This window comes from Anguilla anguilla, chromosome 17 (genome assembly GCF_013347855.1).
Source record: "Anguilla anguilla isolate fAngAng1 chromosome 17, fAngAng1.pri, whole genome shotgun sequence".
NCBI classification, from domain to species: Eukaryota; Metazoa; Chordata; class Actinopteri; order Anguilliformes; family Anguillidae; genus Anguilla; species Anguilla anguilla.
This window is the reverse complement of record NC_049217.1, coordinates 9,440,674-9,463,686: the sequence shown is the minus strand read 5'-3', so window position 1 is coordinate 9,463,686 and position 23,013 is coordinate 9,440,674. Positions and strand designations below refer to the sequence as shown.

At 44.4% G+C, this 23,013-nt stretch overlaps 1 protein-coding gene across 2 annotated transcripts; it reads left to right on the top strand.

Annotated features, from left to right (window-relative positions):
* Positions 1–1,307: 1,307 nt before the first annotated feature.
* Positions 1,308–18,399, top strand: LOC118217039 (low-density lipoprotein receptor-like). 2 transcript variants are annotated; one of them, XM_035398794.1, is made up of 18 exons: positions 1,308–1,601; positions 6,261–6,386; positions 6,812–6,934; positions 7,211–7,588; positions 8,193–8,312; positions 8,744–8,866; positions 9,162–9,281; positions 9,979–10,104; positions 10,469–10,640; positions 10,762–10,989; positions 11,217–11,335; positions 11,571–11,710; positions 12,220–12,361; positions 13,224–13,376; positions 13,726–13,851; positions 14,329–14,406; positions 14,686–14,843; positions 15,158–18,399. In XM_035398794.1, the coding sequence occupies exons 1-18, from the start codon at positions 1,523–1,525 to the stop codon at positions 15,191–15,193; spliced, it is 2,547 nt and encodes an 848-aa protein (XP_035254685.1). In that variant the 5' UTR covers positions 1,308–1,522; the 3' UTR covers positions 15,194–18,399. The 2 variants fall into 2 exon arrangements, with proteins under 2 accessions (XP_035254685.1, XP_035254684.1); XM_035398793.1 differs by having other exon boundaries at positions 13,723–13,851.
* Positions 18,400–23,013: the final 4,614 nt, after the last annotated feature.

Sequence of the window (23,013 nt, the reverse complement as noted above, 5' to 3'; positions counted from 1 at the left end):
TAATCTGATGACATATTGTTATCTATCTATTGATAGATTCAAGGTCTTTGTTAACTATACACATGTGACTAGAATTTCAAAGGTCAGTGTTGCTTTTTTGCTTTTCTCTGCAGTTTTAGTTATAACCTCAGAATTAAATCAGAATTAAGTGACATGGTGCAGTTGCAATACCTTACTCGGGATAAAATTCGATTTGCAAAGCCCGAAGGTTTCCAAATGTTTCATTTTATAAATGGTAATAATTAGAATTGAGTTTTTGGTTTGTTAGTGAGTAATGCCTTAGGTTTTTTTTTTTTTTTTCAGAAAAATAAGAACGCAGATATGTAAAGGTCACTTTAATGGGTTGGGGGATTTTGTGTTTCTCTCAGCAGCTCTATGCAAGACTTCCCGGACATTTCAAGTACTCTGATTTACTAAATGTTTTATTCAGTTGCAGAGGTCATTTCAGAACCGCGAGCTACATTATTCCAGTGCCACAATGAAAATTGAAATGTTAAAAATTCAACCAGAACCTTCTACAAAAAATGGTCATAGTTCTTCCCTAATAGCAAACATGCTAACAAGAAAACCACGCTGTCAGTTTGAGGAAGGCCAGTCCGATTTGTATTTTTTCGAAGAGGACACTGGATGACAGTCATATGTGAAATTTCCTTGCGCTGGACAAGAACAGATAGCAAGTAGCCTCACTTAGCTACCAGTGTAGCAGGTTCGCAAAGTCTCGCTGAACACAAGAGCAATGCACTCCAGTCTTAAAACAGCCGATGGTTGCTGATAGCTCCTCCCATCCCTCGCATTTTCTTGTGCATTCGCTGGTGTAGCCTACTCGTCTCCATGGAAACCGGATGAATTTACTTACCGGCGTGTGAAAATGTGAGAATGAAAAAACGATTCTGGTTCATGTAATCGTCAAAACCTTTTTTTCTTTACTTTCTATTTTCTTAAATTATGCTTTGTGTTTGATAACCCCGTGTTGCCGTTATGAATTTTAACAACTGCCTAAGTTCGCAATTTTTTTTATTTTCGCAGGTAGGCCTAACTATTTATTTAGAGTAACTTGTTGCGTTAATGGAGCTAGGTTTGGTTTCAGAAACAGACAAGTTGACTCAACACCACGTAACACGAGAGAGGATGGGGGAGGAAGAGAAAATGAGAGATGAGGGATACTTTGTTGCTTTCACCAGAATCTAAAGGGTTAACTCCCAATATGTGCATGGTGCGCCTCTGAGTCCCGCCTCCTGCGTACTGAGGTAGCATATTTCAAACATCACACCACTCTTCTGTCCCGCCCACACCATGACCATATTGAAATTGGTCAGATTCTGTTTCCTAATTCTATATTGGACATCATCGCCGCAAGTCGACCTCACAGTGTGTAGGCTACCTTACATTAACTTTACAGTAATAGCAGGAGTTCAGCAATATTTTTCTCAGAAGTAGCACAACATAAAAACAAGTTTGGTTTGGCTACCTGCACACCTTTCCACTTTAAAATTACCTTCTAACGAGTCAAGCAGAAACGGAGATGCTGTCAGCGGTTCGGTGGAATGGATTTGGACTGGCATTGCCCGTAGTTGTCCTGATGACCTGCCTTGTGCAAACGAGTAAGTCATGAAATACCCTGAAAATATTTTACAAAGTATTTGTAAAAGTTCGATTATGTTCTGACATATATTTCAAGTATATTCAGAATGTATGGAACGTTTATTACGTTAAAATTGCCTGTGCATTTCGGGAAATAATGAATGTTTTAACCAAAATGCCCGTAGGCTAGTGTTTAGTGGAAGCTAGGTAAAGTTTTATTGTTTGCATAGGTTTCCTTATTAGCGATTGCTTAAAATCTTAATGGTTTATTACAGTATGCTGCGAAATGTGACTGTTTCTGTTTTTATGATTTTGGTGGAATTAAAATGCCTGAGGCTACTAGGCTACTACCTAGCTATGTCGATTCATCGGTGCTTAGCATGTGGATGTACGTGTAACCGGTTAGCGGACAAGCTTGTTGTAAATCCCCAAAATTTGCCATCGGGACTAGACAGATTTCAGACTACTGTGTTTTGTAAATTGAGCTCACTTAAATAACCTCAGAATTCTCACTTTATGTCTATTAAAGTTAAAATTAAGGCGTACCCTAGGCGACCGGTGATTTCAGTGCGTTGTGTTTATGGTACCGGCGTTTGTATGAATGGGCCTTGACCTCCGGTTTCTGATTCGTTCTCTGTTGAATAACGTGAGATTCGGGAGCCAATCAGAAAGAGGAATGTGTTAAATTGCAAGAGTAGCGTAGTAAGACGTTCAAACGAGGACTTCGGAAAAGACCGGTTGTCATTGCCAGTATGTAGGGCGCGGCTCACAGTGAGAAAATAGTGTATTGACATTATAGTTAAATAGCCAAGCGATATAATTTTAGTCAGTTCTACAATTTCTGTCAATTCTGGCTTTCGAAATGAGATGTATATCAACCCTTTCTGATTTTGGTTGTGTTGGCATGAGTTTAAGCTCAGTTATTTGGTGGCCTTGATGTGTGGCTAGAACGTTAAATTAAGGGTGTGGTGTGTCGGGGACAGATAAGATTTTGGCCATCAATTTGGAGAATGAGCGCAACACACCAACAGTTTCATGATCTTGAGTTGGTTTGTATTTTGTTTGTGCTGGAGAACAATTGTAAGGGGTTTATGTTAATACAAAATTTTTAAATTTCCCACTATATATGCGCCAGCCACTTAAAAGGGCTTTCCAAAGGTGCAATTATTTTAAGGAATTTAGATGTTGACACTGAAGTTAACGAAACAATGGAAGGTAGTACCGTACAGGAACTTCTTTATCCGTTATACAGTTTCCCATCAAAGTACAGTGGCTACTGTAGCTAAAACTCTGTTCCTTTAGCTTTTGAGGTTATTTCGTAGGCTATGGACGTACAAGCCAGGGAAGTAAGAGTGTAGAGTGAATTCGCCCGTACTGCAGGCGCAGCCTCGAAGTTAACCACTGTTTTTACCATATTTATAAGGGGTGGTGGTTGCTTGTGTCACCACTGGAAGCTTTAAAATGAGTGTCACCCTTAGGTGTAGCCTCATAAAAGCCTGTGACGTCGGATCATGTCACATACAGCATAGGACAATTTTTTTCGGAAGCGATATGTGGCGACACTATTTCCATGTGAAATGGACTACAATGAAACGCCATCGTGTGTAAAGTAGAAAATCCCAGAACAATGCACTATTCCTTTTAGACTTTCAGAAGTATACCATACACCTGGAATAATCTGAGGTGGTTTTGGCCATCGCGATTAAAATTCACTTATTCACATTCCCAAGGAAATGGGCGGAAGGGCAGAATTATGTAGGGATCTTACTGAACCACAACGTTCGTAATACCGCTTCGTAACCTGATTCTGCCACCACTCAGACATAATCCACAGTCAAAGGTCTCTGGGGATTTTAGACTGACACATTTTGATCAATTATTTAAGTCAGCTATACTGCAGCCATTAGCCATGTAAAGCTTTAAAGAACGCGCACTAATAATAGGTCCGGTTGCATGTAGGTACATGCTACTTGCGGAGGGCTTCATTGTTAAGTGCTACGTTGACATGGTCTAAATGGGAGTCTGGTTGGGTTGCATTATTACTCTAGCCTAATAGAGGCCTTGCGAATTATACTACTTATAACGTGCAGAATGGTGAGAGAATCACGTTCCTTTTAGAACCATCTCCACTCCCTGGGGTGTGTATCGTGTCGCCTGTGTCATCGTCAGCCTTGAGAATGTAAACTGGATCGTTATCGGCATTTGCACAGTTGGGCGGAAATCCGTCTTAACGGCACGCTACCACACTAGGCATAGCCTCATTTACCCGACTCTCTCCGTTACACATTAACTAAGTGTTAATGAAAGCTATCCCCTGAACCAAAAAGGGTTACACTAAACTACACTAACTGGCAACTGTTTCTGCCAGGCGCACTGTAGCTACGTGTGGGACTACCCCCTGACGAAATCGGCGCTATCCTGCATTTTCAACATTTATATAATAACTCTACTCAAGTGTATTATTCTTTCCCCTGTATAATAGAAATATCACTGTACATTTTGCATTGTTGCTGCATCCTTTCCATTTCAGAAGAATTACTGATTAGGTCAACATGCATTTGCATTGTTATATTTCCTGCTTGCTTATCAAGGGTGACTCACAGCTCACAAATAAACAATGTGCTCCTTGGGATGTCTGCTGAAGCAAGTCTGGCTAAAATAACCTTGCCCCCAGACACACACACCAAAAACACAAATACACACACCAGCACACAACGGCAATACATTCAGCACTCTCAGGGCTCAGCTATCTGTTACCTTTTACAGATGAGGGGCTGGATGTGTGAAACCATTCTGTGGTTACTTTTCAGTTACTGAATGACTTGACCTGAAACCTCAGTTCCATGTTCAGTGTGCGAGGGAATGACACAGAGAGAAAGTAACGTGAAGCTATTTCCTGTCTGGGAACCCTTTCAGCTCAGGTTGATGTGACTCTCAGCACTTTTCCATCTTATTTTTAAGAAATTTGAGTTTTTATTTTTCTTCTTTAATGTACTGACTGTGTCAATATGGTCACATAGGAAATGTTACCACAGGGACCAGATAAGGGGCATTATTTAATCTGAAATACTCAGCCATCATCTATCTCTTGAACAGAGCCACTGGGTGTTGAAGGTTATCACGTTGCGGTTGATGTTTTCAGTGTTTATCGGGGGGGGGGGGGGGGGGGTACCTTTCTGCAGAAGTACCAGAGTTTCTTTTAATGCTGGTCAATGGGGTTATCTGTATTATGGTATTTCCAAAACATGTTTTTCTATTTTTGATGTGAGTATCAGAGCATTTTTAGTTATCACTCACAAGAACTGTGACTCTGTGACCTCAGTGGCTCTGGTTTTGACATTTCCTTCCTGGCAGGTAAAAAGTCCCTACCCCCTCGCTGTGCTCCTGTTGTGAATACATTAAGCGGAACCTCCGTGATTGGCAGTCGGCAACCGGTGGTGTGATTTTCAAGGCTCCTCCCCCCTTTCCACCTCTCTGTTGGGAGCAGGTGTCTGTTGTCAGTGTTGGGATGCCTGAAGGAACGCTAAATAAACAGTCAGGGGAGACTCTTACCAGGGCAAAGTGCTTCTCTGGCAGCACGCACTGTGAGTCAGCATACATAGCGTATGTGGTTCCCTTGGATACGGCCTCGCTGTCCGAACTCGAGGCCTTTTTAATAACGTCCCTATTAGAAACATCCCGTGGCTAAATGGGATATGTAAATGCAGGGGTTTGAGGGACAGGTTGGTCAACGGCGAACCAGTAGTTCTTCCTTTTCCATCCACCGATGTTCATACCGGTGCTGTCCCAGTGCCTGTCAGGTTTTCTCTCTGAAAGCAGGTGCAAGCAGGTATGGGCTGATTACGTAGAGTGCCTTAGTTTAACGTCAAAAAACCTGAGCAATCAGTGCCTGTTCCTCCATTCGCCCAGCAGAGTTTGGCACCAGGTTCTCGTCGCATGAACAGAAGATGCCATTCCTTATAACAATTCATAGTCTGTACGCGGAGTATAAGGTTCTCAATTGGTCGGCTGTTTTCACGCAATGTACTTTGTCATGGGAACGCTTGCTGTGGCGCGCGCGTCTGTGTGTGTATGTAAATTCGTCAGTTCCCCTCCCTACCCCCTCTCATTTGCCATTTATGACCACAGTAGTGATGTGCTACTTAATGATGAAGACCACGCTGGCCTTACCAACCTGAATAGTGCCTTTAAAGACAAAGGCTTTTATTTTATTTAATGTCTTGCTTATTTTGTGAAGGTAAATCAAATTAATTTAGGGGCTGTTGTTTAGATTAAACTCCTCAAAAAAAATGTCCCTGGAAACATGGTTAACAGGAAAGCATGTTAAAAATTCCAACGGCATTACTCACATCCTGTTCCTGTAGCAATGCTGCATAGATTTCTCAAGCCCTATGCTGGCTTGGTCACTGTTGCAATTAATAATTGCTTGGTTTTAGGTTTTAGAGGGTGTGACTTTGTGAGCTTAGCTAACCACAGAGCAATGTAATGTATGACAGTATAGATTTATTATTAAACTGTTTAATGGCTGTTTAAACATTAAGTTGAAAGCAGCATCAATAAATAATGAAGTTCTGCTCCTGCATTTGTTTATTCATTCAGGTGCATATGATGTCAGACCACAGGCTTGGGGGGTTTTGGGGAAAGGGAAATGGGTTATTGACCGTACTGCTGCTCCACAGGTGCAGCTTATACGTGCAACTCGAGGCAGTTCCAATGTGGAAACGGGAAGTGCATCACGCTGAAGTGGGTGTGCGATGGGACGGACGACTGTGGCGATGGCACCGACGAGCTTCCCGAAACCTGCCGTGAGTAACATGCCCCCCCCCCCACTCCGGACTCTTTTTCCACATTCTGCTCTCACACGCCTGCCATTACAGGACATTGCATTCAGTAAGCAGACACTCTTATCCAGACCAATTTACAGATATGGAGTGCATCAGTGTTAGTCTCAGGAATTAAAAAATGCAGTAGCACCAAGAAGGCACAGAAGGCCCATTTATAATCAAAGTATATTATTGTCCCTCAACCTCATCAATGTCCCAGAAACTACAAGTTCCAGAAAACTAAATGCCCCAAACTGCAGTGGCAAAAGGTCATATGGAGAGGTCAGCAGCACAGCTCTGCTCAATTCCGTTTCACATTGTGACATCACGTCTGTTGCGGGTTTGTCCTGCTTCACGCAGTGACGGTCTCTCTCTGCATGGCCTCTGTGTGTGCATTTCCTCTTCAGGAGCCCGAACCTGCTCACCTACGGAGTTCAGCTGCGGGGGGAGGCTGAATCGGTGCGTGCCCATCGGGTGGCGCTGTGACGAGAAGGCTGACTGCGAGAACGGGGCCGATGAGGACAACTGTGGTGAGTACAGGGCCTAGCTCTTCCTGCGTCCTCCGAGCGACGCGCCACAAGTGGATACCAAAAAAACAGCATCTCTCTCAAATGAACTCAAAAATCCACACCTATCAGGCAAAGGCAAACAAAATCTAAGTAGAAAGTAACAAGTGAGTGGACAAGAATCAGATTTTTGAACTACATATAAAAATGGAAAAGGGAAAGAGGAGAAAGACATTAAAGAAGGAAAGCTGTGCCCCCCCTCCCCCCCCCTTGCCTCACCATCCTATCCCACATCCCCAGTGCCCAAGACCTGCGCGGACGACGAGTTCACCTGCGCCAGCGGCCAGTGCGTGTCGTCCTCCTTCGTGTGCGACGACGAGGCGGACTGCGCGGACGGCAGCGACGAGGCGTCCTGCCGGGCGACCACCTGCGGCAGCAACGCCTTCCGCTGCAACAGCTCGCTGTGCGTCCCGCGCCTGTGGGCCTGCGACGGCGACCGCGACTGCCCCGACGGCTCCGACGAGTGGCCCGAGAGCTGCGGCGGCCACGCCCCGCCCGCCCCGCCCAGGCCCTGCTCCGCCCTGGAGTTCCACTGCGGCAGCGGCGAGTGCGTCCACAGCAGCTGGAGGTGCGACGGCGGCGTGGACTGCGCCGACCGGTCGGACGAGGCCAACTGCAGTGAGTGGCTCTCCCCGGCCCTGGCTTGCGCCGCTGCGTCGCGTTGCCGTTTGGCAGACCCGCAGGGACTCGTGAGGGATCGTCGGTGCGTCTGTCCGTTATATGAGCGGCAGGGATGGACCCCGCTAACAACCCTGCACTCTGATAGGGCAGTGCCAGCCTAGAGCGCTGCAGTCATACGTACACGCAGTACATGATGATAGTGATGGTGCAGTATTTGTATAACATACAAATACCACAACTATCAGCGAATGGCTATAGAATTTAATGTAATATACATTTCACTGTAGCATTTAGTACGCTGTAGTAAAACTACTCTGTACTGTGCTCAGTGCTGTACTCCTCACTGTAATTTTTGGTGCTCTATGTGCTATGTTATACACTTTATAATGACTTCTGCTACACTTTTCACTCTACCTGCTACAGTTTGCAAAAACACTTTGATTTGATAAAAAAAGTTTTTGAACACTCACAGTTTATCTGTGGTAAGCAAGGTTGCCAAATACTGGGGGGGGAGGGGGGGGTTGATGAGGACGGTTGTTGAAATAAGGGTGGGAAAAGTGGCACGGCAGGACCCCGTCTGAGCCCCCCCATTCCCTCTCAGGCCACCCCACGTGCCGGCCGGACGACTTCCAGTGCAGCGACGGCACCTGTGTCCCCGGGGGCCGGCAGTGCGACGGCGAGTACGACTGCAGGGACATGAGCGACGAGCTGGGCTGCAACGGTGAGTTCACCCCCCCCCCCCCCAATTACACACAGAGCCCTGCAGGACTCTGGCCTTAGCACTGGCATGCTGAGGATGAACTTCTGGACCTTGGGAGTCTGTTACTGGCCATACCAGCAGACTTCCCGCCCGCCCCCCCCCCCCCCCCTCCTTGCAGCTGCAGTGTACTCTGATAGCTGCAGGCTGGAATCTCTGAGCCTTTTCTAAATTGGTTTCAAGTTAATGCCCCAGCGGCAATACGTAACGGAAAAAATATTTACATTAATAACGGTACGTGACGTTGTTTTCTTAAAGCTGGACCTGTTAACGGTTCTATAGAGTTATTAAACTGTACTGTAAATCTCGCTGCACTGCTGTGGCCCTGATCCTGAAAGGCGCTGGCCTTAATCTCTCCTCCCCCCTCCCCCCGCCCCCCACCTCGTCCCCCGCAGTGAGCGTGTGCGAGGGGCCCGACAGGTTCAAGTGCCGCAACGGGGAGTGCATCAGCGTGGACAAGGTGTGCGACAAGCAGCGGGACTGCAGGGACTGGTCCGACGAGCCCGTGAAGGAGTGCGGTGAGTGCACTTCCCGCCCTGCCGGTTCTCACAGGCTAATTTACACACCCGTTTGGCTGTGCTGGGGGTGGTTCAGGGGTGCTGGGGTGGAACAAATCCAAATTTCTGTTCATGGCTAACTTGTAGCTCGCTGCACATTTGGTTTCTCAGTAGAAGATTTTGTCTTTTTTTCACAGAATTACTCGCACATTCAAGGGGTCACATGGGGGCTGGGTGACGGCAGCAGCCGCCAGGTAGAGCTAACGATTGCGTTTTATTCACTGATTGTTAATTTTTTTTCACCTTCTGCCCCCAGATAACAACGAGTGCCAGCGCAGCAATGGAGGCTGCTCCCACGTCTGCAGAGACCTGAAGATCGGGTTCGAGTGCCTCTGCCCCGCCGGCTTCCGATTGGTGGACAACAAACGCTGTGAAGGTGAGGCCCCCCTCCCTCAGCTGTGTCCCCCATTCTGCACAAGCCCCGCCCTGCAGCCCCTCGACATACACACCCACGCTTTCTTTACTCCCCTAAAAACAGAAGCCATGAGAACCTCATGAATAACAGGCTGTTTGATTTGCGCAACAGAGGCTTCTGCGCCCTATTTATTTTTGGGAGTGGGGAGGTTTCAGTTGGCCGACCCGCACCTGGGGCTGTCGTGTTTGTTTTGGCCAAATCGCCATTCCCGGGTGGCAGTGATCGCCATGTGGGTCACAGGTGAGGACAGCCAGCTCCCTGTCCTGTATCTGTCACCCCTGCCTTCACGATGAGTCAGCAGCCCCCCCCCCCCCACCCACCCCCGTCCCGCCCGCACCTCCACCCCACGATGTCCATGATAACCGCATGGATGAAAATTCATGGTTGCAAAACGCAAAATTCCTCCCAAAAATGCATCCGTAAAACTGCAACTGAATTGGTTGAGGCGTAGTTCGTTTTCTAGTGTCTCAGAGGTTTAAACCTTATAGAAAAGAGGCGAGCATCCCGTATTACGAATGCGCTGCACACATGCAGATGTGCATTTCAAATAAATGTGTATTAAATACATCCCTTCCACACCGCTGTGCCCCCTGACCCCTGACCTCTGACCCCATGACCCATGATGCCTCTCTCTCTTTGCCACCGTCTCCCATCACAGACATAAACGAGTGCCTCAACCCGGACACCTGCAGCCAGGTCTGCGTCAACCAGGAGGGCGGGTACAAGTGCGAGTGTGAGGAGGGCTACCAGCTGGACCCGGCGACCAACGACTGCAAAGCCACTGGTGAGCGGACGCGTCAGTCAAGGGAGAGATGGCCATGTAATGAACCAAAACTGACACACTTTAGAGGTGTTGTTCATCCTCCCTGATAGCATCGAACCTTTTGGTTGAAATACAGTTATTTCAATGCAACAACATCGCTGAGCTCTAAACGTTTTTCACTCCTGTGAGCATTCATTGGTCTTCATGCAGGGGGGTCACTTGTATTTCAGTTGGGTCAATTCAAGACAAAGAACTGAAATTCAATTCATTCATTAAAAAAATGGAATTTTTTCAGTTCTCTGACCGAATGGAAACCGACTTGATCTTGATCTCTATTCATGCAGAAATCTGTATTAAAATATTAACCCCCGTTCCCCTTCACCAGGCACGGTGGCCTACCTGTTCTTCACCATTCGGCACGAGGTGAGGAAGATGACGCTGGACCGCAGGGAGTACACGCGCTTCATCCCACAGCTGAAGAACGCGGTGGCCCTGGACATGGACATCCCCACCCGCAAAATCTTCTGGTCCGATCTGTCCCAGAAGAAGATCTACAGGTGAGAGCAGTCCAGGTGGAGAACGAGGGAGGGAGTATATTGTGCCAATTCTTGTTTAGCCCAAATGCATTTTGTTGCATGTGTCAGAAAGCTAATCCTGTCACGCCCCCCCTCCACTCAGCACCCACATGGATCTGGCTGGTAACTCCTCCCACCACAACACTGTGATTGGCAAGGACATCGAAGCGCCTGAAGGGATCGCCATTGACTGGATCCATGGCAACCTGTACTGGACTGACAGCTTGTACGGCACCATCTCCGTGGCAACCGTGGATGGAGCGCGCCGTAAGACGCTCATCAACCAGAACTTGGCCAAGCCACGTGCCATTGTGGTCGACCCCACCCACAAGTAAGCCGTGCCCCTCCCCCAGCCACCTGGCTGGCCAATCCATCAGCAGGAGATGGTGTAGTGCAGCAAGTTAATATGTAATCCTTGGTTTTAGTGGGTCTGTACTGTTTGGACTAGTTTTTAGTGTTTAGTGTTATTATTAAAAACATTTACCCACTCCAAATGGTGTGAAACTGTGGTTATCTGATGAGTTTGGAACAGGCACTGACTGTGTTATGTCTCTGCAGTTTCATGTTCTGGACAGACTGGGGCACCCCGGCCAAAATCGAGAAGAGCGGGCTGAACGGAGCCAATCGCGTCACCCTGGTGGCGGACAACATCGAGTGGCCCAACGGCATCACCCTTGGTGAGTGACGACCTTTGACCTAAACAGACCCCACTCCCTCCACTCACCTACCATTATATGCCGTAAAGCAATAAAAGCTTGGCCGAGAGAAGATCAATGTCCGTTTGTGCACTGAGAGTACGGTCAGTGCTCATAAATCTGTGGATGTTTTTTGTGCTGGCTATTCACACCTGGTTAACTGTTATCGTCAACTGTCTTCCCTCTCTCTCTTTTCCCCTCTCCCTCCCTCTCTCAGACATGTTGAACCAGCGGCTGTACTGGGTGGACTCCAAGCTCCACACCCTCTCCAGCATCAACGTCCAGGGCGGTGAGCGCCACACGCTGATCCTGGATCAGCAGAAGCTGGCCCACCCACTCTCCCTGACTGTCTTTGAGGTGAGCACGTGCTCTGGGGCAGGAGGAGGGCGAGGGGGAGGGGGAGGGGGCGCGGGTGGTCCGCGTCGGTCCTTTCCCTCGTAATATCCCGCGGAATTAAGACGTGGAGATTTGGGCCGACGGGAGGAATGTTCCCTGGGGGGTGTGGGGGGTGTGGGGAGGGGTGTAAGAGGGTTTAGGATTTCATGAGCTGCCTGCTTACTGCCACCGGGGTTTCAGCTGGGCTTATCCCGCCTTGTTTTTCAGACACTTTGAAGGGTTTTTCATTTCAAATATTCAATGCCTGCATTATATATCTGAAAAAAAAACTTAAAGCTGCTGACTAAATGTACCTATGGAGCAGGGGGGGGGGTGGGTTTGACTGATAAATAAAATAAATGTACAAATTATTTTATTTATCACAAAGAATGTCCTTCCTTATTCATTTGATTAACTGAATTAATCAAAGGTGTATTGATTGAATCATTCATTGAGTTAATTTGTATTGCTTTCCCTTTTTTTCCCCACAGGAGAGGGTGTTCTGGACCGACGTGGGCAACAAAGCCATCCTGAGCGCCAACCGGCTGACGGGAGGCAACATCACGGCCGTGGTGGAGAACGTGGCGTACCCCGAGGACATCGTCCTGTACCACAACCTGAAGCAGCCCACCGGTAAGAGCTGCCCCCAACCCCCCCCCCCCCCGTGCAGGCGCTCCCGCCGCACCCTTAGCTGCAGTCTCAAAACTCAGGCTGCCATGGCTGTAGGACGGAGTGTGGCACAGTGGGTAAGGAACTGCGCTTGTAACCGAAAGGTCGCAGGTTCGATTCCCGGGTAAGGACACTGCCGTTGTACCCTTTGAGCAAGGTACTTAACCTGCATTGCTTCAGTATATATCCAGCTGTATAAATGGATACAATGTAAAGTGCTATGTAAAAAGTTGTGTTAGTCGCTCTGGATAAGAGCGTCTGCTAAATGCCTGTAATGTAATGTAATGCCATCTGAAGGGACCTCAAGAGACAGAACAGTACCTACGGTGGCAGTAATACAGACCAGGCGTGGGTCAATTAATTTTAAATCCAGCCTATTATTTGAACTGAAATTCATGAATTGAAAAGGAATAAACAGTATTAACTCTGTAAGGACGCAGATCTTCCATTTTCAAACCGCATGGTCAGCTCTGTCTTTTGTACTGCATTATTCTAGGTTATGGCTGATAAGACATTCCTGTGCCTGTGCTGTCTGTGCTGCTACAGCAGATATGGATGATCTGTACCAAAGGGCACCCACTTATGAATATCCATTAGGACGTTTCACCGATGAGAGCGCTGGAAATTTAGCCAATGACGGTGCCAGAAATTTAGGCAGGAAGAATGCAGAGCTGACCGTCTTGTGTGCAGGCAGACAGGGTGTGAGAGACAGAATGATGGAATGGATTAAGAATGGCGAGAAAGCAATGGAGAACAAATCTAGTGGAGAAGGGAAACGCACGTTTGGGCATTGCCTGCTAAAACCCTGCCTTTCCTCTCTCGTCAGGTGTGAACTGGTGCACGGCGGGCAAGATCCCCAACGGAGGCTGCGAGTTCCTGTGCCTGCCTGCGCCTCAGATCAATGCGCACTCCCCGAAATACACCTGCGCCTGCCCCGACCACCTGACCCTGGGCCCGGACATGAGGACGTGTGTGCCAGGTCAGTCTTATCATTATCCGCTACCACTGATCCTGGATCAGCACTTTTTTCTTGTACGTTCACGTGTTTGGGGTTAGGGTTAGATCGAGGGGTGAGATCTGGGACTGCTGATGGGGGGCCGGAAGGGCCCGGGTTGTCTCCTTCAACAAAGCCCCCTGGGGAGCTTACTGAAAAGGGAAAAAAAAGTTTATCCCTGTTTCCCTTTCTCTGTCTTGTGCTCTGATATTCACTTATTCTTATACACATGCCCACACACACACACACACACACACATACATACACTCTCAAACAAACACTTGTGCACACAGAGCAGACAGCTCATTGTTTTGCTTTCTCCTGTCCTCAGCAGCTGGGAACGTGCCGAACCTGCCTGTCGTTCCCAAAGATCCCGCGCGCCCCGCCGCCACACCCGCTCCTCCAGGCCGGGCTAAGTTCCCTCAGGCCACCAGCGAAACCCAGGCCACTGAGCTGCAAGGTGCGCTCTCTTTTCCAAAAAATGCTCTATGAAAGTCTCCTCATGTGTGATGCACAGGACCTTTTTAAGTTTGGGCTGCCATAGATTGTTGTCAGGGATAGGCATTGATTTCAGTTTCAATTCAGTCAGTTGCAGTAAAATAATTAGAAATCAGTTTATTAATTTTAAAAAAATGGTTTATAGTACATTTTAGAAATGCCCATAGCTATAGTTTCTACTGTCAATTGAAATTCAGGTCAGACTCTTGCCCAGTGTATGCTGGGATAGGCTCCAGCCTCCCCATGACCTTGACCAGGAATAATCAAATTTTAATGGATGGATTCAGCTTATTTGCCTGAATTGAAATGACATCATCCCCAACCCTGAATAAGGACTGTCATATACATCTGCATGTGTGGATGGAAGGAGAGCCTCAATGCCCTTCAAATGAGAGACCGTCCTTGACGTTTTTTTCTTTCTGTTTCAATTTCAATCTAGGGGCCCACAATGGATTAGCCGCCATTCCCAAAGCAAACGAGAGCTCTCCCACTGCCCTGTACATAGTGCTTCCCATTGGTGAGTACCTCAACCCTTTGAGTCCCGAAGTCCTTCTCTTAAGAAAAAGAGGCAGGACAGTCAATTAAGTCGTCGTCATGTGACAGGAAAGAAGGTTGAGCGGAATCAAGGGACTGAATGAGACTTCCGCTGCTCCTAGCTGATTAGCACATGGAGCAGCAAGACTCAGATTCCCAGTTTGCTAACTCTGGAGTTAGAATGGTTGAGCAGACGTGTGAGGCGTTCAGGCTGGGTTTGGGAGCGTCTTCTGGCCGCTGACTGGGTCCTGTTTCTCCGCAGTGGTCCTGTGTCTGGTGGCCTTCGGCGCCGTCCTGCTGCGGAGGAACTGGAAGCTGAAGAACACCATCAGCATCAACTTCGACAACCCCGTCTACCAGAAAACCACCGAGGACGAGGTGCACATCTGCAGGAGCCAGGATGGATACTCTTACCCATCGGTGAGCTCAACGCATGCACACACACACGCACACACACACGCACACACACACACACACGCACATACACACGTGCATTCACACACAATCACAAACACGCAAGAACACGTGCCATAAAACACATTAACAATTTTCACTTCCTTAAATGCACGCTTTTCACTTCTCTAATGTGTTTCACAGTGTAATCGATTTACAGTGTATTCCACTAGTGGCAGTGACTGTATACTGTACATTACAGTATGTTTCCCTGGATATGATATTTACTTTTTAAAGTGTTTGGGGTTTTCCTAAGAGCTCTTTTTCGCCTCCCTTTTTAGCGGCAAATGGTGAGTCTGGATGAAGACATGGCGTGATGTATGATGTCCAGCAGGAAAGATGAAACCGCAGAAGACAGATGAAGATCATGTTAATATGCTGCTCTGAGAACTCTTAGTTAGAACTTTGCAATTTTTCTACTGTGGCCCCAGGAGCCAGAGGAGAGAAAAAGACTCCAGAAGAAAATAGATATAAACACTTGTCCGTTCCGGTTGCCTGCAGCTTCCTCGGTTGCAAGCAAGAGGCGAGGACACTGCAACCAAAGAAGCAAAAACAACAAACCACTTTATGATTTTTCACTTCCTTTTTTTCTCAGAACTTTTTAAGAATGAAGGAGGGTATTCCCTAGTCAGAGTTGCCAACCATTTAAGCTCCTTGATGTCAGAACACAGCGGGTCTCAACAAAGAGCATTTGTAAGATGTTGTACCACTTGAAATTCTGAAGGTCTTTTTTGTTAGATTTTTATTCCTTTTGCGTTAATGTAAATATTTTTTCTGTCCATTGTATTTTTCAGGGGGTAGGGGTATAGCCATAACTAAATCTTGCACTAGCTTGAGATTCATTTAATGGGCTTTGTTATTTTAAATCCAACAAAAAGCGAATATTTAGATTTATTTAGATCAAATAATTTTTTTGTGCAATAAGGTGACACAGACTTAAGGTGACACAATGATCTCTGAACCAAATAAGCCTGTTTACAAATGGAGAGATTGAAGAATTAAGCACAGGATGAATGTCATTTTCTGCAGAAGTGGTGAACTTGTAACCATTCTGACCTCGAGAATTTAATCATCCAGACAGGGATACGGGCACATGATAAATATCTCTGGACATTGCCGTAGCTTTTTTGTGTGTTTTCCAAAGGGCCTTTCGACTGTTGTGGCACAACACCAGACCTGTCAAGGTTGCAAGCCTCGTTTACCTTGTGATGACGTCTCACTGTTGCCTCAGTAGCTCTGGTTGCGTTTCACTTTAGCAGAAGCAGAGGCAAAAATGCATCAAGGACAAAGCTCCTTTTGGAATTACTTGATGATCTATTTGTGACCCAAAGAATCTAGGTGGTGAACAGGGTATGCCGTTAACTGTGCAGCTGTAGAAGTGTTTGCACGGCAGTTAGGTTTTATTCTTTTTCCCCCCACTGTGGTTCATAATGCATTATGTGCTAACCAGGAGGCAGCTTTCAGTTCATTGTACATGTTTTTGTTGTTTGTCCCTTGCAAATTGTTCCCACTTTTAAAACTCAGTTTGTTCAAACTTTTTTGCTTGAGAAGAACCTATAAGCCTTAAAGTTGTGTAATGTGGCCAGAGGCTGTGTTTCCAGTGCTTGATCAACTAAGGATCATGATTACTGACACCAGTTGACACGACAAGATCAGAGGTGCTGTTAGGTACCAGATGCTACAGTCGTTTCTAAGGGTGATATGTAGGCTAATCAAGACTGTTGTCACGTGGCTGCCTTAAACTGCCTTAGTGCAGTTGTTACATTCCTATTTAAAAAGCCATCTCCCCTACAGTTCACCTGTGACCCTTGTACATAGGCCAAAGATCTACGTTTTTCAAATGGCTGTCACACCTGCAGCTTTGGTTATTTAATCCTCAGGACGGGGAACCATTGGTCAATGAGAACTGGTGCCAAACTGACTGGCCGCCTTGAAATGCTGAAGACCCGTCTTTTCACTGTTCAGTAATCTCTTCTCTGAACCAGAAACTAGTGGCCTTCTTGTAGACTAAGTTTTATAAGGTTACGTTTTTTTTGTTCCTTTTTTAGGGGGGGTCTATGTATTTTTTTATACTTAGCCTTTCTCTTTGTGTGGTTTAAGCCAAACAGCATTAATCATATTTAAGTTTTGCCAGTAAAGCTGCATGACCAAACTAAAAAGGTTCAGGTTTTAGTACTTTAAGATAAAACAATTAAAATATGCAGTTGTGAGAATGTACAATGTTTGACTGTAGCTGGGTAACTGATGATGTGAGGTTATGGGAAAGATGTTTTTTCAGGTGAGGTGTACGATATGGATCTTGTGAATCGTCTCTGTGCTTTACAGTGGTGGAAGGCCAATGTGTTTTTAGTCACAGTAGCCTTGTATTGTTAGCTACAGGAGTGAATTGGGTAAGTTGTCTGAAAAGTACCCAACAGATGAAACCACTGTGTCTTCTTTGTTAGTGTGATTAGTTCGAAGAGAACATATGGGGATTTACATAATACATGCCATTTTAAATAACACATGCAAATGTGATGGACTGCTAATCTTAATAACATGCCCTGTATATGAGTGTGTAAATATTTTGTTAATATGTAAATAGCTTTGTACATCTCTAGTCTTGCCCTGTTGAGTCTGTACATGTTTCTTAAAATGTCCACCATTGTACATAAACAAATGCTTTTATTTATTTCCAACTTTACATCCCTTGATTCGTTGTACCATTCTATTTATATATTCTGCTTGCCTCCAGCTAATATTCTGTGGGACTAAACACTCAAATCTACCATTTATATATATCAACATCATTATTATTCTTGTGATTGTACAAATATTGATCATGTGTGACCAGTGCTGTAATACCCCACAATTATGCCTTAAAAAGGGGACCACAGACTAATGTGATTGTTCTATGTATGTCTGTGCTGGTGGCAGACCTACCTAACTACCCTTTTTCATGTTACTGGTTTCACACACAATATACTGACAGTACTGTAGATTGCTAGGTACTAGAGGTTGTGCCAGCCTGGATGTTAACACTCAGAGAATCTGTGAGGTGAGGACTGTGGCCTGCTTGCTGCCCTGCCATTCTGTGACTTGAAAGAAAAAAGCTTTTTCCTTAAGAAAAAACACACGTAAACCCAGGTTGAAAAGCACATCCAGCATAGAGCTGTGTGGAGTGTCCCATTGTGAAGAATATCCCTTCAGGGAAAAAAACACAATTACCTTTGTTCGCTTTGTATTGTGTGGTACCACTTTGCACCTGTTGCCTTGCTTGCTGTTTGCTGTCCACTTTGTTTTTAATAATTATATGCTTTTTTTATTTTGGCATATATATTGTAAACATGAATGCATGAGTTCTGGGTAATCGGTTTCTATTATATGAAAAATCAAAACTGACAGATTTATGAAGTTTAATGTAATGTATTTATTTATCGAATCTTACAATGCACATTGTAAATATGGTGAATCGCACAGCTGTTTTATACTTGCAAACTGAGTTGATTTATTGTATTTGAGAATATAAGCTAAGACCACTAAACCTTGTGTGAATGGTACTTATTGTCCGTTCAGTACTTCTAATTCTCTTGTCCGTAATACATTTTCATCAGTGTTTCAGACACTGAAAAATGTGAGACTGGTGTGTTCATTCATTAGAGAGAACATTCTAATCAGGTTTTACACGCATAAAGGTTGTTTTTCCTGGGTTAATATTCTTCTGTTATCTTGGCCCGTATGTTAATCTGTACCACTAAGCTTTGGATAATCTTAGGCATTTTTTAAATTATTGAATGGCTCTTTCAAAAGGAACTAGGGCATTTGAACTAAAAGGAGGACAAATATATTTATTATGGAACATATATATTATAGAATATATATTCATTATTTCATCCTTATTTTTTGAATGGATGGTTTTATTTTGGGAAGGGTTTCTGACAATACAGTTACATTAGACTTGCATGTGAACTTTACCATTGTGAAGGTATATTCTGAACACAACCCATTCATTTTACAAGTCTGTCCCAGGTTTTTACGCAATTGGCTCAATAAGTTAAGATTAGCAGTGACTATTGATGGAAATGTAAAATAATGCTCTCAGAATTGTACAGATTGCATATCATACATATCAGGTGGTGCAGTAAGTTTATTAATGTCAATCTCCATGTCACATAAGTTCACCATGGGACCGTGTCACAAATATTCAATAATTGTCCCACTTGCCAAAGAAAATGTAAATAATTCCAGACTAAACAATTTTTCATTTGAAAATCTGTTCCCGGCAGGGGAAGGTCAAATAAGTATAAAACAAACTGCAAATGGGTTAGACATGAATGGATTCATGCTGTTCTCAAGAACCATGTTCAATACCTTGAATACCAAACAAGCAGTAAACCGGTTTCCCTTTTGGCTTGAGCGCAGTGGATTCTATTTCTTTTCCTTAAACTGATACTATACGGGTTGCAAAGGGTGGGTGAGGTCGGACAAACCTGCGACAATACAGGGGGTAACGGACAATGGCGCGCCTCTCCTGTTAAACCTGTCCGCCTGCTAGTTGGGTAGACTGCTTTGCGGCTGTTTTCTACTATTCTCATTGAGAACGCAATTCTGAAACAAACAAGTGAACAAATGAATAAATACATTTAAATTTATATATATATGTATAATACATATATTATGTATAATACATTTGTATTTAGATTTAACATTTACATTTAAAATTTATATTCACACATAATATATTGTTTTTCAATCTTGCTTCAATGCATAACTTTACTCTTAGAAAAGCGATTACAGTTTTAGATTAATTTCTCTTTAAATGTTTAAAATAGTGACACAGGGTAATTGTAGTGTATTTTCTTTACACTTGGCAATGCTAAATGTGCAAATATTGAGCAGGGTTATGCATGTGCACCATTTTACAGACGCCACCCCACCCCCCTTCACTTGGCATATAATTAAGCTGCGAGTAGTTCCTTTTTCAGGTCTGCATTTGGCTTGTTTAAGGATTGGAATGATTTGTTTTAGCACTCTCCATCGACCCTCTTGTATTAAAAAGCTTTCGTCTTTGGGACTAGCGCCTAGGCTTGTCTTTAACCCAAAATGCATCCATCTATCTAAAAAAGGACAACTTGTTTTTTTGTTTTGTTTGTTTTTTGTTTACTGGAAAGCACGTTTTTCCAGCCACCTTTTCACTGATGTGGTCCACCTGTTTAGCTGCAAAGTCATTGCATTGGAGGCTCGCTTCTAGGGCACCAAGAACACCCCCCCCCCCCCCCTTAGTATAGGTACACACACACATGTACACACAAATACCCACCTCACCTATAGGGGTCCCCTGGACCCAGTAGTGCCCCAGAAAGCTTCCTTATTACACCCCCTTAGTTCTTGCACACCACACTGCACTGCATGGTCATGGGAACCTCTGGCATGGTCACAATTATTTTCTGCATCATTTCTGATGTCCTTTCATGGCTACTAAATGGTTCTTTTGCTAGTATTCTATAATCACCCTTTCCTCTGGATTTCATTTGGCTTCAGAGTCTGGTAAAAAAATAAAATAATAAAAAGTTATGATGCTGCAATGCAGTCAAACCTGCTTTGACAACCCAGAAAAACACTTTTTTGCTGTGTGATCAGGCCATCCTTCGAGTGAAAGCAGGAGCCATTCTTCACATACTGTTCTGTACTCTGTCACTGTGTTGCACAGGGGGGAGAGAGACAGTGATCTTAACATCAGATGTGGATAGATGTAGGCTTTTATGAATGATTAACTTTATCAGCAGTGTGGCTCCTGTAGTCCAGCATGGTCCGGGCTTTATCCTAATGATTTTAAAGTGATATTTTTTTATTTTTTTTATGGCAACACACATTGCACTGATGCAATGGGTTTGCTGCTGATGTGACTTTTTCTTGTGTAACTGCCAGATAAACACACGGAGACCAAAGGGTCTGATTCCTTTTTTTTTTTGGCAGGTAGACTAGCATAAAAGTTCAAAGCTTAAACTTGTGCAGTCAAATGTGGTTGCTGTAAGCTGGAGTTCTAGGGTTTTCTGATCCCAAGATTGAAAAAGGGTATATAGACCAAACAGTTTCCCCATACTATTTACTGTTTACCACATGAACTATTTGATGCGTTGGACCTTCAAAAGTCAAAAGTCAGCTCAGACAGTCATCACTGCCTGAAGAAGACCACAGCGGTTGAATTACCTTGCTGCAAACCTTTCCGAGTGCAAATAGCTAAAATTACTGTTGTTTGTTTAATGTCCATCTGTACCGAGAGCTAATTGCAGTCGATTTTTTGTCATGCCCACATACCCATTTCCGTCTAAAATAAAGAACAGACTATGTACTTGTTTCATTTAACAGCGTTTATTGGCCTTGGTGAGCTCCACTATTTAGATCGCAGATAAAACAAATGTAAATAAATACAGTTGGACATATAAAATAAATGCCTTGGTAAAAATATTCATAACTGTGGCATCATTCCATCCCCACTGGTTGAAATGCTGACACTGTGCAGATACAGTCATGAAAATTGTCACAATTTGTATTGTACCTGGATACTTTTTGTACCCCTTTTCAAATATCAAGGCCAAGATTATGTCTATTTGGTCTTCAGGCTGCCAGTTGAAAAGCTGTGCTGTAGACCAACCATCAGCCTTTTCAAATTATTATATCTTGGACTATAGGTGGCCAACATCTTTGACCACCGCTTCAACAGGCAAAGGACAACTGTTACCTTGCTGTGTACATATACATATATGCTTAATGTAATGATAGCACCCCCAATATTCACCACAACTACAGATAAGGTAAATACGGAGTGATGCTGTAAGGACAGAGTGATTTTTTGTCCATTTGCTGGAAAGAAAGCTTTCATGACAATTTCTTCCCGTGGAAAATATCCTGGACATGTGGACATATGCTTTTGGCGATTTGTGGGGACTGAAATTTGGAAAGTAGCTGTAAGTGTGTACAAATGACTTATTTCTTGTTTGTGTCCAGATGAGGTAGGAGCTCAGCGTAACACTGACTGTGTAACACTGACAAAGACTTAATTTACAAAACCCTCTTTTAGTGCTGCTGTTCATGTTTGTGTGTGTGTGCATCCGTAATTAAGTGTGAGAAGAGCACTTGATGTATTGCCACCTTGCAATGCCATCCCTTTCAATTTCATACATTGAAATCCTTTGATTGGCTAGACTGCTGCAAATGGGTGGAGCCATTCTGTCACACCACTCTCCCTGCATGGATAAAGAGGCGGGGTCAAGAAAGGTTAACAATGAGTGTTCTGTATGAAGGGGAAGTCGGGCCAACAGAACAGACCGGAATGTGTGTAGATAGAGCGCTGATAGGACTGATAATGTTAAACAAAAACAAACACAGTCTAAGCTGCCAATATAAGCCAAGCCCACTGAGACAGTCATATGGAATGCAGTGGGGTGGATACAGAATGACGCACTGAACACAACAGAACTGGATGTTAACTTGGAGAAATGCGCCCCCTTCAAATGAATTCACCCTAATAGTTGTACATTCGTCCTGTGAAGATTCAATCACTCAATTCTGTGTGAACTATGTAATTATGGCAAAGAGCAATAGAAAACATTGATGACATTAAATCCAGTTAAAGGGAGATGACTTCAGTATAGCATATGCCTATGACAAATATTTGAATTAATTATTGTACATTTATGTTTGTATCATGTATCAGTGGTTCTCAAACTTGGTCCAGGGGACGCCTGTGTATCCCAGTTTTCAGTCCAACAACTCAATTGCAATCCCAGAATTTTAACAAGCTGTCCATTTTTTTTTATTAGAAGCTTTTCATATTTTCAAGGATTATTTACTCTCTTTAGCCACATTATGTCAGGAATAACCATGCATTCCGTGAATAACAAAAGTCTCATATTCACATTGTGCTTATTGTGCTATATTGCAAATGATTACATTAAATGATGTAAAAAAAAGTCTAACTGAACAAATAAAGGACTGATGTGAATCAACAGGCTCCTTCCTAATTGACGAAAATGTGGACACCTGGCCACTAAAACTAAACAACTAACCATTTGGTAGATAATGAAGGATTCAAAGAGACACAGCAAATGATAATTAACCAATGCTGCATTGTGTTAATAGGTTTAAGGAAAAAAAT